Source organism: Aptenodytes patagonicus, chromosome 14 (assembly GCF_965638725.1).
Source record: "Aptenodytes patagonicus chromosome 14, bAptPat1.pri.cur, whole genome shotgun sequence".
Classification (NCBI taxonomy): Eukaryota; Metazoa; Chordata; class Aves; order Sphenisciformes; family Spheniscidae; genus Aptenodytes; species Aptenodytes patagonicus.
The window spans coordinates 9,730,631-9,745,071 of record NC_134962.1 but is presented as its reverse complement, the minus strand read 5'-3'; the positions used below and the strand labels follow the sequence as shown (position 1 = coordinate 9,745,071).

The window sequence follows — 14,441 nt, the reverse complement described above, 5'->3', positions numbered from 1 at the left end:
CGCCAGGCAGCAATGGCTGAGGGACAAGGAGCCACTGGGCGATGGCGGCTGAGGGACATGGCGCCAGGCAGCAATGGCTGAGGGACAAGGAGCCGCTGGGCGATGGCGGCTGACTGACGGTCCCCAGCACGAGCCGCGGGCAGGACACCCCCGCTGGGCAGCGCGGGAAAGGTGACATCACACCACAGCACCAGCGCATGACGACGCAGCGTCACCACGCAATGGCAGGACCGCGCTGCCCGGCGCGCGAGCAGCCGCCCCCGCTCTCACGTGACAAACTCCCCCCCCCCATCACGCGCCCGCTTGAAGGACGCCGGCGGCAGGCGGCCGTGCACGCATGCGCGCTCTCGCCCCCGCGACTCTCCCAGGTCCGATCATAGAGATCGCGGACGCGCCCGCTAGAGTGTCGCCCAGGAGCCCCGGAAGTGGCTGCGTGCGGGGCCGCAGGAGCGCGGTGGGAGGCTTAAGCCGGCGGCCGGCAAGATGGCGGAGTGAGTGTGGTGGGGGTCGGGCCGCGGGAGGGGTCGGCCCGCTCCGCTCCGCTCCCCCGGGCCCTGCTGGCGGGAAAGCCTCGCCTCCGGGGCAGGGCCTCGCTGCCGCCTGCCCGACGGGGGTGCCTTTCCCCTCAACAGGAGCTTGCGGGGGGGGGGGCAGCGTCCCCAGCCTCTCGGTGCCGGCCCCTCCGCTCAGCACGGCGCCTGGGGCTGAGGGGCGGCCCGCCGTGTGGTGCGGACAGCCCGACGGGTTGTGCCTGCCCCTGGGCTGAGGGCTGCAGCGCGGGCCCCTGGAGGGCTTCCGGGAGCATCCTGCCCACGGGAGGGGGAGGCCGGCTCTGAAGCGGCGCTGCGCGGCAGGGAGGGCTGTAGGAGCTGGCAGGTGCGGTCCCGCAGTCCCTGCGGGTGCCGTTGGTCCGACACAGCGGGTTTGTTACGCTCGACGGGCCAAGTGGGCTAGTTCATTCTCTGTGTCAGGCTTTCACCTGCATTCCGAGCTGCAGTGCGGAATATTTGGTGTCTGCAGTGCATGAAGGAACTCGGCAATAATCAGCTCCATGAATCTGAACTTCCAGTATTTGTCTGTGATCAGAGACCACTTTTAAAAAGCAACCTTAATGTGTTGGTCACGAGTACAAATTCAGTATGATCTGGTGGTTGTTTCATGCGTGCATGTTGTTAGTAGGCTAAGTCTTTGTCATGCTGCTCCCATCCAGTATAATCATGTATTGTTTTATCCTGACAGATCTGCAAATGCCAGCCATGAAGTCATCAATGTCACCCTCCACACTACGCTGGCTGCTACTACCAAATTGGTGGTACCTACACCTGCTAAACCTATCCTTCCAGTTCAGACTGGAGTCCAAGCACAGCAAGAGGAGCAATCTAGTGGCATGACGATTTTTTTTAGTCTTCTTGTTTTAGGTGAATGATGAACTGAAAGTCTTTTAATCTCTGTTAATCGTACTCTGTATCTGAGGACATAGGCCAACTTTCAAAATCATAGCATTTTATTTCTCCTCTGGTTTTCTCTCTATGAAGTGGAATATTGTACAGGCACAGGGATTTAGAAAGTTGGGTATATAACTGCCTGAACCTCCCAAACCTGTGGAAAGCTGAGGACCATTGCAAACCTTTTCATCATGGTCTCAAAGCGCAAACAACATGTTTAATTGTCTTTGCCTTCTTTATCAAGTACATGGCATGTGTTCCTGTATGAAAAAGACACTGTCAGAATACTCTGTGGTGCTTGCAGCTGTCTTTGCAAACAACGTACTGGATAGATGTCAATTTAACTACTTCTAGCACTTCTGGACAACCCTCAGATATTTTGTTATATAAGCCAATAGAAGGCAGTCAGATTTATATGCACGAGTACTAAAGTTCAGTATGTATTTTTCTGGCTGTCCTGTTGTTCTTAAGCTCCTACAAGAGTGTGATAATAACATGCAGGTTGCCATAATTATATTAACATTGTTGTACATATATAGGCATTTTGAATGGCAGATGCACGCCCAACTTTTCTGTAAGTCTGGGCTGTTATCTTTCTTTAACAGAATATAGTTATCTCTCACCATCTGCTTAGAGCAATGCTGTAGTCAAAACTGTAACAAAAACAAAACTTTCATGGAGGGTTAAGGGTTTGTCTGTTATCTGTGTGTTTGTGTGCTTGGTTCCTCCAAAGCAAGCTACACAGAGACTTTTCTGTGACAGATGGGTCACATAGTCTTCGAAGTGGTTATTCTTTCGGTAGCAAATGGAGAAAATAATAGGTATGGAGTTGACAGCAATGCAGAAACTTCTACAAATCATTTGGGTTTAAAAAGAAGAAAAATTGGTCTCCTATAAATAACTATTCTTAGTGCGGCAAAAAGTAGAAGGGTAGAAGGGTTCTGCTTATTTCTAAAGTATCTGTCTTCAAAGAGGGTTAATATTTTCCCAGAGATCAATGGCATATTAGAATTTGAACAGAAACGAAAGACCAAAGCAAAATGCAGTGGATCAGAAGACTTCCAGGATTAAAATAAAATTTCTGGATATGTGTGTCTCATGGATTTTAAAAGGGCCATTCATAGTAAAATTGTATTCCTAGGACTTAAGAACAGAGCTATAATTTTTTTGGCTGTGTTCTAGCCTATTTATGCCAGTCTAATAGCTTGATGGATCTTAAAAGCATCACCCTCAGGACAGGGGAGTTCCCCGAACAAAGTAAAACCAGTATAAAAGCTTATTGCTCATAGTTATTCCCATTCATAATCTCTGATTTAAGGGTGTAGGAAGGGTGAAAATGAATGTGTCTACAGTACTCTTAAATCTGGATGTTGTGAGCTGTAAAATGGCCTTTAAAATGTTCTAAACTGGAATAGACCCAGAAGCAGATCTGTTCTGAGCTGTGTTGTGTCAAAGCCAAGCCGTAAATTTAAAGTGCCTGGAGTAGCATGAGTTAGTCTCTGACCCCAGACTTCTGTGCCTTATTTATCTGTTCAAACACCACTTCACTTTCAAAGTCATACCTCTGTTCTGCCAGGTTTGTGTGATCCATGAATCCCTTCTGTTACATTATATGCTTTTACTGTGCCCTTCCTTAAGGGGACACTCAACGTTCTTTTAGCCTGTCCAGAACACCGCTTTTTCCAGCCTCTTGCCTGATTGTTATACTCCTGATACGTGCAAGTGCCTGGAGCAGATGATAGGCTGCCAGATACAAACTGAGCAGTCTTACACAAGGAATGGGTGACCAACAGCTAAAGAATATACCAGGCTGCCATAATATTTATGGTGGTGGGAGTTACTTCTTAGACTATGGTTGCTTTTTGTTTTATTGCCAAAGCAAAGTAGTCGAAAGCTGGTAGAAAGGAGCTGGTGATTAGATCTGCTAAATAGAAAGCATGTTTGTGCTTGCATTGGAGCTGCTGGAAATGCATAACGTCCAGATGCCTTTATGGACCTATCCCAAAGAGCAGCATGGAATGCTTTTAACACAGTAATCCTAGATGTCTTTACTGGGTGCATATTTTTCATGTTTAACAGGCAGGAAATTGATACAAAACTCAGTAATACTGATTGACAGGTGAATAAAAACTTCGCTTGAGATACACGATGAAGCTATTGCTCCCATAGTCTGTTTGGCAGTTGGCAGCCAAATGTCTGAGTTGCTTGTTAGTCAGCTTCTGAACTGCTGCAGTTTCTAGTACAACGTTTTAAAGTAAACACCAGTTTGAGTCTGCATTAACGTATGGTGCTGTAAACTCAGGTGTTTTGAGAACTGATTGATCGATATTGTAAAGATTGGTGGAGTGGAAGTGGGGTAAATATGTGGGGAAGGGACCCCCACCAATCTTCATGAATGGAGCCATCCCTGCTCATCACTCTGAACCCACAGCTTTGTCCCTGAACAAATTACATGCCAGTAATTGAGCAAATACTACTGTTTTTCATGAGTCCTTGCTCAGTTCATAAGCCCATGCATCTATTCATGTGCTCATCAGTGAAATGCTCACCATGTGTACGAACTGGGTGTACGAGATAACAAATGGGAGAATGCAGGCATCGGTGTGATACCCGTTCCTTAGCACCGTATTGGAGAGTAGGACGATGAAAAGTGGTGTTTGTATTTGAGGTTTGTACTTTGTTTTTGTGACACTGTATAGTAAATACAGATCACGTTGTAGACCCCAGTAGTTCACAGGTGGTGTGATCCAGCAAACCATGCCAGTGCTCAGAACTACTTGTGGACCGTTTTGCACCTTTTCAGGCTGTAAATTGAAAGCGCTTTTCTGAACCATCTGCGCGTGGCTGTTTGGTTTTTAGTTAACTAGAAGGAGCTGTTAAACCAAATCACTAAGAGCAGTTCCGAGAAGCTAGTTCACTCCCGAGTTCAAAATGTGTGCTGTTGTAGTGTGGCCTGGCACTGTGCTGCCCACACTGAAGTACGGTGAGAGTCACAGACACTTACAGGGCACAGAGTAAGGAGAATGAAGATTCCCATTGCAGTTATGACTATCTGTGTTTGTCAGACACATAGTTTAAAATAGTCTCTGCTGCGATTAACAGGCCACAATTTGATTACAGTATATAAAATGCTGTTGACTTAGCTTAAGCTTCAGTTGCTTTCTGACAAAACGCGAGCGGTAATACTGTTTATATCCCAGGCCACTGCAGGAGGATTTGTTAGCAAGTAGAGCGAAATACATGTATTACAGACATGCAGGTCAGATGTTGTTTCTTTGTTTGACCCTTTGTTGAGCTAAATTAAAATGGTAGAAGAATTGTGGTACTTTCAATGCGGGGAATATTCAGATAAAAATTGTTAGGAATTTAATAATCCAGCCTTATTTGATTCTTATAGAGAAGTTTCCCACCTGTAGTAGTTCTAAAAGAATCAAGCGGTGTCTTCCAACCATATCTGCGGATGGTACCCAGATCTGCTAGAGATCCTTTGTAATTTGCCTTTACCCTTGGCATAGAGGCTGTGATGGGATTTTCATATTACTGTAACCTCCGTTTTTGTTGTGAGACATAGACTTTCTCCCTACTAGGTGAAATGTATTACTACAGTACAAAATTGAATTTTTAAAAACAATACGTGAATGTTGCATCAGATTTAGATTCTAATTTTTTTTTTAAACTTCAAGCCAAATCTGTTCCGTGTTTTTCTACACTGGTCCTTTGCCCTTACTGGTTTAACTTTTAGCAACGCTCAGCAGTAAATGTTTCTTGCTGATTTGGATAAGAATTTGGCTGATGCTTGTTATGAGAACCAGGATATTTAAATGGTTACCCATTGTGCAACCTCATAGCCCCACTGAACGGGAGTTACAGAGGCTGTGGAGCCAGACTCTTCGGAGGTGCACAAAAGAACAAGAAGCACCAGTCACGAGTTACAACAAGGGAAATGTGGATTGGAAAGAAGAAGAAAATTCTTCACCGTGAGACTTAAGCACTGGAACTGGGATTGAGAGAGGTTGTGACTTCTTCATCTTCAGAGATTTTCAAACTTGACTGGACAAGGCCCTGGGCAACCTTCTTTGACTTTGAAGTTTGCCCTGCTTTCAGCAGGAAGTTGGACTAGATGACCCCGAGAGATCCCTTCCAATGTAAATTTTTCTGATTCTGTGATTATCCATTTGGGTAAAGCCCATCTGCTCAGAGGGGCTTACATGTGAAAGTATGTAGCTCTGAAATCTTAATTGAGGCCATGTGTACATCTATGTTTTGTTTAAAAAATACGAAATGTTTACCAAAAACGTTATTAAAACAGTGTATTCTGTATAACTGACTTTTTTTACAGCTACCGCTCAGAGAACGTTTTCTTGTAAGCTGAATCAGGCTCTAAAAGTAGTAATACTGGTATTTTTAGAAGATAATTTTAAGTCCTAAAATGTGCGTTAGTTATTTTCTGTCATTTGTAGATCCATTGACGTACTTCAGTGAGAATTAGGTTTGAACTAAAATTTGGTTACTTGCATTAGTGGATTTCTACTAAATCATTAGGAGAAGTTTTGCTGCATGTATTTTAGAAATACTACTTAAAAGTGTATTTTATTCTCTTCTAACACTTCTAAATCTACAATTTATTTTTTTTCCTTCACAGCTATCTGCATCATATTGGTGCATTTACTGATAAAATACCGACTTCATTTTTTACCAGAGAGTGTGGCTGTTGTTTCTTTAGGTGAGTAACCATGAAATTTTTATATTGAATTTGTGTTAATTCAGGGACTCTCAGTAGTCTGTACTTGGAATTAGGCTCTGTTGTGTGTTAACTATCGCTAGAAAGATGCAGCAAACTGGATGCAGTGAAGAAAACAACAAATTCATAGAATTAAATTCATGGAAGAAATCAGAAGATGAGCATGTGTGCAGAGACTGGCCCAGTAAAATGACACATATAGGCGCTATAGGGATGTCACTACCTAAGTACCTTGGCAGCTTCTTCTATTTTTGCATCTGCACTGTAGGACAAGAAACTGCAGCGCTCCTGGCAGTGAGACTCTGGCCTTCCCTTTGAAGTGGTACATGTGTTTGTATGAGTTTTGGTAGAATTATGTCTGTATATGTGACTTTAATTTTTTAGCTGGGGACTGTAATTGTATCCTGAAAACTTGCCTGGACTGCCAGATACTTAACTATCCCTGCAGTACCATGACAAGAGCTCTTCCTATGACTTGAGCGATAAGAATGTCACCCTTAATGAAGATCAAGTGCTTACTTAATTTGAATTAAATTTGGAGTATTCCTAAGGCTGTATTTTTATGTTCAGGTAATTTCATTTATTTGTATGCTGTTGCTCCTGATGTATAAATGTGTAAATGAGGAGGAAATCAGGCCAAATATATTTATTATTTTCTCTACATACTGTCTAACATCATGTTTAAATGACCTGGTCTAACTAATCCCAGCAACAGTTTTTCAGCTGTCTCTGTAATTTGTTTACAAGAATCTGTGATATTTGTGCTCCTATTACTAGTGACGCTTTCACTGACAGCCGTTCTAAAAATACAACAAAAAGAGGAAGATGCTTAGCTATGCAATTCTAATGTAGTGTGGAGGAGTGTAATACTTGTTGAGCAGGTAGATTTTTTTGTTTCTCCTGGACTTTGCCTGCTGTACTCTCTGGTACCTTCTTCTCTCATGTTTCTTAACTGTATTTTCACACAATTTCTCAAGGGGAGGCCATAAGCTTTCTGGTGCTTGTCAGTACCTTATGCTTTCTGGGAAACAGGAATCTTCTTGCATCTTGGGTGCTAGATTGAGAAGATCTTAGAGCTGTTACTTAGCAGAAAGAAAAACATTTTCCTGCAGGCGTGACTCCCTGAATTTTTAGATAACTCTATTTGATGCAGACCACATCACATTACTAGCATACTAGAAGGTATTGAAGCTTAAAGAGACATTCACTTGCAAGGCCCTATTTGAGTTTCGATATTTCTGTGCAGCTGAAAAAAAAATTGACCTGTAAAAAATCTGTCATAGTGCTGGTATGGATTTCCTGGGTATTGCATGCACACCTCATCTTCATAGGAGCAGCATCCATCAGACTTTTGTGCGTTTATGCTTCTGTCTACTGTAGTATGACGTAGAAAGATGAGAGCTGCTGCAGATCATCCTGACTTACTTTGTCATCCCCATAGGAACCATGCAGTGTTTGATTCACTATTGACACACTTCTCTTTCCTTCCCTTCTTCATTATTGCTGTGGACAGGTGTCTTCTGTGGTATGTCTGCCAGTGTCTTGAAAGGTTCCAAAAGGACATTACTATCCCTTCAGTATCCTTGCTCTTTGTACACAAAAATGCAGGTGACAGGTGTTAATTTGGCTTCTAATCAGGTTAGTTACCATTGTTATTAAATAGCTAATCTAAATTAAAGCATAATCCCCAATTTAAAATGCAGCAGTATATTGATTGCTCTTGCTGGCATAGTTCTGGATTTTCTTTACTACCATTCCTTATATTCTGCCCCAAGCCAACTACTGGGCAGTGCTGAGCTGAGGCGTTAGGCGAGCTTGCATCACTGCTCCTGCTGAGCTTTGCAGAGAGCAGCAGAGGCACAGATATCGTTCTCTTTCTGCTTCTTGTTCTTGGCATCTCAGCAGCAGGACAAGGATTTTAGCTGTGCTGGTATGTTCTGTGCTCCTGTCAGTCCCAACAAAAGCTTGTTCATGAAACTGGTAAGTTTTCGTGCTGGGGCTGTCACTGCTACTCGAGATGGGTAAAAAGGAGCAGCATTGCATCTCTTGTATTTTCACATAGAGGGCATATAGGAGACTTGCACAGTTCAGTTTTCGGTGTGAACCACAGCATAGCTGTAGTCTGTCTCCCAAACCAGATGAGATGATACCAGCAAATGCAATTCCACTAAGTCAAGAGAGTGTTACACCCAGTGGCAACCCAGCTAACAGATGTCCTGTGTCGCTTAAGCCTTATTTATTTAGTTTATTGACTCAGTCATATTTAAACTACTGTCAGCTCTGTTGACAGGACACGGCATCTGTATAATCATTGGAATTGCCAGCTAATTGCTGGTCAGTGAACGTCTGTTACTGGTAATGATCTACACAGCTGCAAGAGCACAGCTTGAGTTTCAAGTATTCAGTTTTGCTAGCAGTGCCAGAAGTGAGGTGTGTCCTATTTTGACTTGTAAATTAAGCAAATCTTCTCAGGCAGTTATTGAAGGCTAATAAAAATGGCAGCAGAGAAGATAAGTATGATTTTCATGACTGTTTTTCCTCCCATTGTCTAAGCTGCTGAGAAGCTTCTGTTTTACAATTCCTAAGGCATGTTAGTCTCCTGGTGGACAGGGCGGGAGCGCATTCTCTAAGGCTGGATTTTGATCTTCATCCTTCAAAGTTACTGGAATTTTGTTGGTAAAAATAGTTGCCAGGAAGGTTTTTCTCTTTGATTTGTTACTGAGTTTTAACATGTTCTCAGGAAAAATAAAGGTTGGTTGTAATAAGAAAATTCCTATAAGATTTTCAAAAGAATGAGGCTTAGATCAACTCTTACAGACTTAGCTTTCCAGTTAGCCCCTTGACAAAACTGATCGATCTGATTTAATAGATGGAACCGGCTGAACAAAAACTGCATTCATTAATCTAGTAATAAAAGAAGAGTAGTTTGTAAAGATGTGTTTTAAAAATCTGTCCCACAAAGTTTGATTCTGCTGCTATTAAACACTCTTGGCGATGCATTATTTGTGCCGCTCTCTTTCATGACTTTGCTTAGCATAATCTTAGTTTAGTAGTACTGCTGTGTGTAATATGCAGCTAGAAGTAACTTGTGCTATATAAAGGTGTAAGTTGTATGATTCAGGCTCATCCTTTTCCCTTAACCTCTGCTATTGCCTTACATTTATATTGTTGTTCATTTAACTTCTGATGTCATGAAAGGACCTCGTCTGTCCGTGACACTGTTGTTAGGGTCAGCTTGTGATTAGCTCTCCTTCTAAAAACAGAGATTGAGACCAGCCTTTTACTTAAGCTCATAGGATAGGGATGCCCAGCTTGTAGCCCACAGGCTATGGTTGGCCTGCTCACGGGGGTCCAATTTCACAAGTTGTGCTGGAGCCCTTCCACTTCAGCAGAAGTGAGTTAAGGGATTCTCTTTTCTTTTAAATCCCCTCTAAACGTAGTTTTATGTGAGGGCTCTCAATACTAATAAGATACTGAAAGTTTGTTCAGGAAGTACACTTCCTGAAGTCTGTGCCTTCAGATGTATAGGCTCTGGTTGTTGTGGTTTGTTTTTTCCCCCCATAAACTTACTGTTAAGTGATACATGTACTGCCTGTACCCACTGAAGACAGTGTTGCTGCTCTGCAAAAATCAGAAATGTTCTGGTCCTTGGCTTCTGACACAGCTTCCATCCCAGAATGGAAAGCCCGACTGTTAGTACTGAGACCTGTGTTTATATGGCATGTGAGTGGCTGTATCTGCATTATGTCCTCCTTCAAAGAACAGCAGACCTTTGATGTTCCTTCATTAATGTTTTGCTCTTCCTTTCCATATAAACCATTTCATGGAACAATTATTTCTATCCTCTGGGACCAATGCCTTCACATATTTTTGTATGAAAGAAGGCTTAAGCCTCATGGCTTTGTGTGGATGACACATCCATCAGGAGTAATCCATGTGATGCTCTTTTGATAGCTACAGCATGAGAGAATAAAAACACATGAGTTACAGGAAAGCTTACTTTAAGCTTCTCAGCCAGTTTTTACCTTTCATTCAGTGTATTTCAATTCTACATCCCAGTGTTTGACTATGAAGTCTCCATTCTGTAAATAATAAAACACAACTGTGAAGAAACACAGATCTGGAATCTGACTAAAGAAAAATTCCTCATAACTCCTTGAAAGCAATTAATGACAGCTCATGAATTATCTTCATGAGTTCCAGAAGAAATCTTGTTAGTTTGGAGTTTTCTGTCTTATCTGTTTGAAGATGTATAGGAGGAAAGAGCATGATAACGTTTAACCGTTGAGTTTGCAGCACCCTTGATAAAATTCTTTTATACTCAAATTAGTTTTTCTACATGACTTAAAAGATGTGTAATTCATCTGGCAAATAGTTCTGACAGCGTCTCCACCCTGATCAGAATTTGTTACCTGCTTCATTGCCAGTAAGTGCTATGATTTCAATGAGACAAAATTCACTTCTGTGGAGATGACTGATTTCACTTAAGCTGTGCAAATAGCGTTGAAGTGACATGAAGGTTTTACGCTATCACACAGATACCTAAATAACTTCCTGATTCTGTAGCAACAAAGGTGGAATTTTATTTGAATGCAGCTTAGATGAGAAGCGTTTTTGAGTAGTTAAACCTGTTGCCTTTATGAAACAATGAACACAGCACTGTCAATATGCGTGTTCAGGATTTGGATATCCCAAGTGTCAATCTTTTGTGTAGGGAAGCTATGTAATTATGTAACGTATTGGAAACTGCCATATATCGGCCCCAAAACCACTTTGTGTTTTTGTGATTTAGGAATGAAAGACTTGCTGCTTTATGTTTTGCCTTGTTTTCACTTTTGAAACTTTGTTGACTGAGAGTCGATAAACAGTTAATGGAAACAGTGATGTGTTTTGTGACTATTTCAGAATGCTATCTCATTCTCTCCTAGGTATCCTTATGGGAGCTTTTATAAAAATCATAGAGGCTCAAAAGCTGGCCAACTGGAAGGTATATTTGAAGCAATTAATTTTTAATTGTAGAACAATCCTTAAATGTTTAAAATAAGACTTTTTGTAATATTAGTTTCTTTAGATGTAATATCCAAAAACTTACATACATTATACTTGATGCCAAAGTTTGGGTTTTTTTTAATAATAATACAACCAATTTGAGGTCCTGATCCTGCTGAGTGTTTTTTACACAATATTTTTTCCCCTGAGTAATCCTTTTTATGGTACGAAATCTGTTCCTATTAGATACATGGTAGAAGGTGGTACTGGGAATCTTTGGGATCAGTTTACAGTAACAAATATAGTAATTCAGTTATTTGTCTGTATTTAGTCCTCTTCCTCCTTTTGGAGTTAATTTTGTAGGTGTTTTCATGGGAAAAAAATGTGTTTTGATAGGTTGTAAAGTCATATGTTTTACCTGAAGATGTTAACATAGATTTCACAGAGGTAAAAAGGAGCACTTCTTCAGAATAGCTGTGCTAAAAGTCATGTTATTTACTTATTTTATTTACTTAAAACTGCAACAAATTGTGGTGCTAAGAACAGACAGTTCAGAAAGCAGTCCATTCAGCATGGCATGTTTCTTGGGTGCTCCATTGCTTCTTGTGGAAAAACTGCCAAAACCAGCGTGCCTGAAGCAACAGCATTTTTCATGCTGGCTGAGACATGATTTGAGCTTTATTTCCAGCAGAAAATACAGGCAAAGCTTCCATGCAGAAGGTTGTCCTTGTCCTAGTGCTCGGAGCTTTACAGACTTAGATATTAGGAAGAAAACATTAACAGTGATGGCAACCAAACATTGGAACATGTGACCAGAGAGATTGTGGGAATCTCCATCCACAAAGATACTCAAAGCTTGGCTGGATAAAGCCTTGAGTGGCTGAAGTTGCTCTGAGTTGGCCCTGCTTTAAGCAGGGGCTTGGATCAGACACCTCCAGAGATGCCCTCCAACCGGAATTAGTGTGTGATTCTGTGAGGTCTTATCTGTGCATGTGTGGAGTTACAGAGGCTTCCCCAGGGAGGGAGAATCCTGGCAGAAGTTATTTCCAAGAGGTGAAGTCTACAGTGAAGCAAGGATTTTGCCTGTTACAGTTTATCCACATCATCAAAGCAATGAACTCTTCACTATTCCTGCTTTAATTTCAAACCTTGCAGTATTTAAATTGTGATTTTTTTGTTTCATAGGATCAAACAGTTTATTAGGATTAGATCAGTGAACTGATTGAAATCACAGTGATTTGAATCACCAGTTTTAAACAGGATTTATATTAGCAAGCTGAAAATCTTGGTCTGAGTAGTGAATTTTAATCCTAGCTTGCAGCTTAATATTTCTTGGCAGTTATTTCCCTAAAGGAAGATTTTTTTTTTTTCCCCCCTCCTTAGTTGAAATACATTAAAATGCATAGATTTTTCAATCAGATGTAGCTTTTTAATTACATATTATACTTCTTCTTTGTCAACTAACTACACTAATTCTGTGTACATTCATTTAAGCAATTACATAGTTCAAGAGTCATGTTGTGATATTTCATTTTTACATATTTACTTATTAGAAACAGTGAGTGGTGCACTAGTTAGTGTTTGTTCATTCCTGATTTGTGTCAACTGGATTTGACTTAAAATTGAAAGTCAGTTAAACAGCCACAAAATCAACATTTTAAAATAGCTTCTTATTGGTTAAATAAAATAATCTGAAGATGATCACATATGTAGGAAGAGAAAAGAAAGCTTAAAGTATGCTCTGATTTGAGCACTGATGCTATAAAGACAGGAAATATTGATCATAGCTAGTGAATTACGTAGTTCATTTCTGGTAAGCGTTGGTCAAATCTTGGGAAGGCACTGGGGATACTGCATCCAGGTGCTTACATTATCAGCTAAGGTAAAGGGTCACAAATACCACATTATTATGTGCTTATTTAAGTTACTTTCACTGTATTAAGGCTTAGGTTTTAACATAGGCTGTCATAATTTCAGATGTAAAATGTTCTAATCAATAATTATTATGTACTTTATAAAATGGCTTTAAATGGTTTTAAATTTACTAGAGAATTTTTGTTTTTCTGATGGGGGAAAAAAATAGAATATTTAACTGCAGGCTGTATGCGTGTACAGAGCAAATCTTGGATCATATCCCTGCCCTAAGAACTTTGTAATGTAATTTCTTGCAATTGTGCCTTAATAAGTCTTCAGGGGACCTTGTACTTGCTGGTGACTCTTGCTGGCTAGCATGGCTGATAATTACGGTCCTCATGTTTTATTTTTCTGGTCTCTGTTTCAATGCAGCACAAATGCAGTCCTTCCTTTTCATTATTTCTCGCCTCCTTGTCCAGCTCTGCTTTCAGGGGCTTTTAAACAGTGTAATTAATTAGGTATGTGGGTTTTTTGTTCTAGCGCAGTTACTGCATTGACAGAAACTAGGTAGTGTTAGCCATTGATACACGGAATTGTGCATGCAGAATAACGGACTAGAGCATTTCAGTATAAAGGATGAGGTTTATTTTCTAAGTCCCCCAAATCCTTTAAGATGATTATCACTGGTACAGACAGGAATGAGGCTTTAAAGAGATGAGTACTTCTTTTTTGAAAGCTGGTGTTTTAGCAGAACAGTCAGCTGTTTAACCTGGATTTAAACAAATTAATTGTTGCTCACAAAGGTGACAAGTTCTGCTGTATTCAGAACTGTGGGGACCAGGAGGGAGCCTGGTGGGTAAAGAGAGAGAGAGGCACATTCAGCCGTGATTAATTTGCCTTCTGTGCTTAGTCTGCCAGCAGAAAAAACAGGGTGCCAGTTTGGGGGTACAACTCCATAAAGCAGTGTTAGCCAAGTGATGAGATAGCTGGCAAAGGGTAGGGTCACCAAAAAATAACATCTCACTTCACGGTAGGTTTCATTTATATCACTCTGATGGTAAAAAGGAGCCATCAGAATAGTACCATTAAATTACAGGCATAAATCACATTTGCCAAGAAGAATCAAGCCTCAGACTCTTAACGGTGGTGTATGTCTTGAGCCTGTTCACTTGCAAGTGTACTAAGATGATGATCTGATTTCTTCTTGTCAGGTGATGAGTTTTCTAGTGAAACTGTACTTGGTCACAGTTAACCTAGATTATATTCGAACCAGTGGCCAAGAGGTTGCCATTCCTTGACAGTCCTTACAGATTTTGAGACTCTGAGATAAAATGGGAATACTTTTTGTGGAAACAGAAAGACTTTTCCTTTGCCGTAAATAACCTGATTTCTGTGCAGCTTATTTGGAGACA

The 14,441-nt window shown here is 41.1% G+C and overlaps 1 protein-coding gene across 2 annotated transcripts in view; it reads left to right on the top strand.

Annotated features, from left to right (window-relative positions):
- Positions 1 to 406: 406 nt before the first annotated feature.
- Positions 407 to 14,441, top strand: part of SLC9A8 (solute carrier family 9 member A8) — a 31,022-nt gene continuing 16,987 nt past the window's right edge. Inside the window, exons 1-4 of one of the 2 annotated variants that reach the window (XM_076351607.1) lie at positions 407 to 491; positions 1,240 to 1,418; positions 6,088 to 6,168; positions 11,115 to 11,173. In XM_076351607.1, coding sequence (XP_076207722.1) covers positions 484 to 491; positions 1,240 to 1,418; positions 6,088 to 6,168; positions 11,115 to 11,173 — 327 coding nt within the window. In that variant the 5' untranslated portion in view covers positions 407 to 483. Of the gene's footprint in view, positions 492 to 1,239; positions 5,591 to 6,087; positions 6,169 to 11,114; positions 11,174 to 14,441 lie in introns of those variants that run through there. The other variant, XM_076351608.1, reaches the window with a different exon arrangement.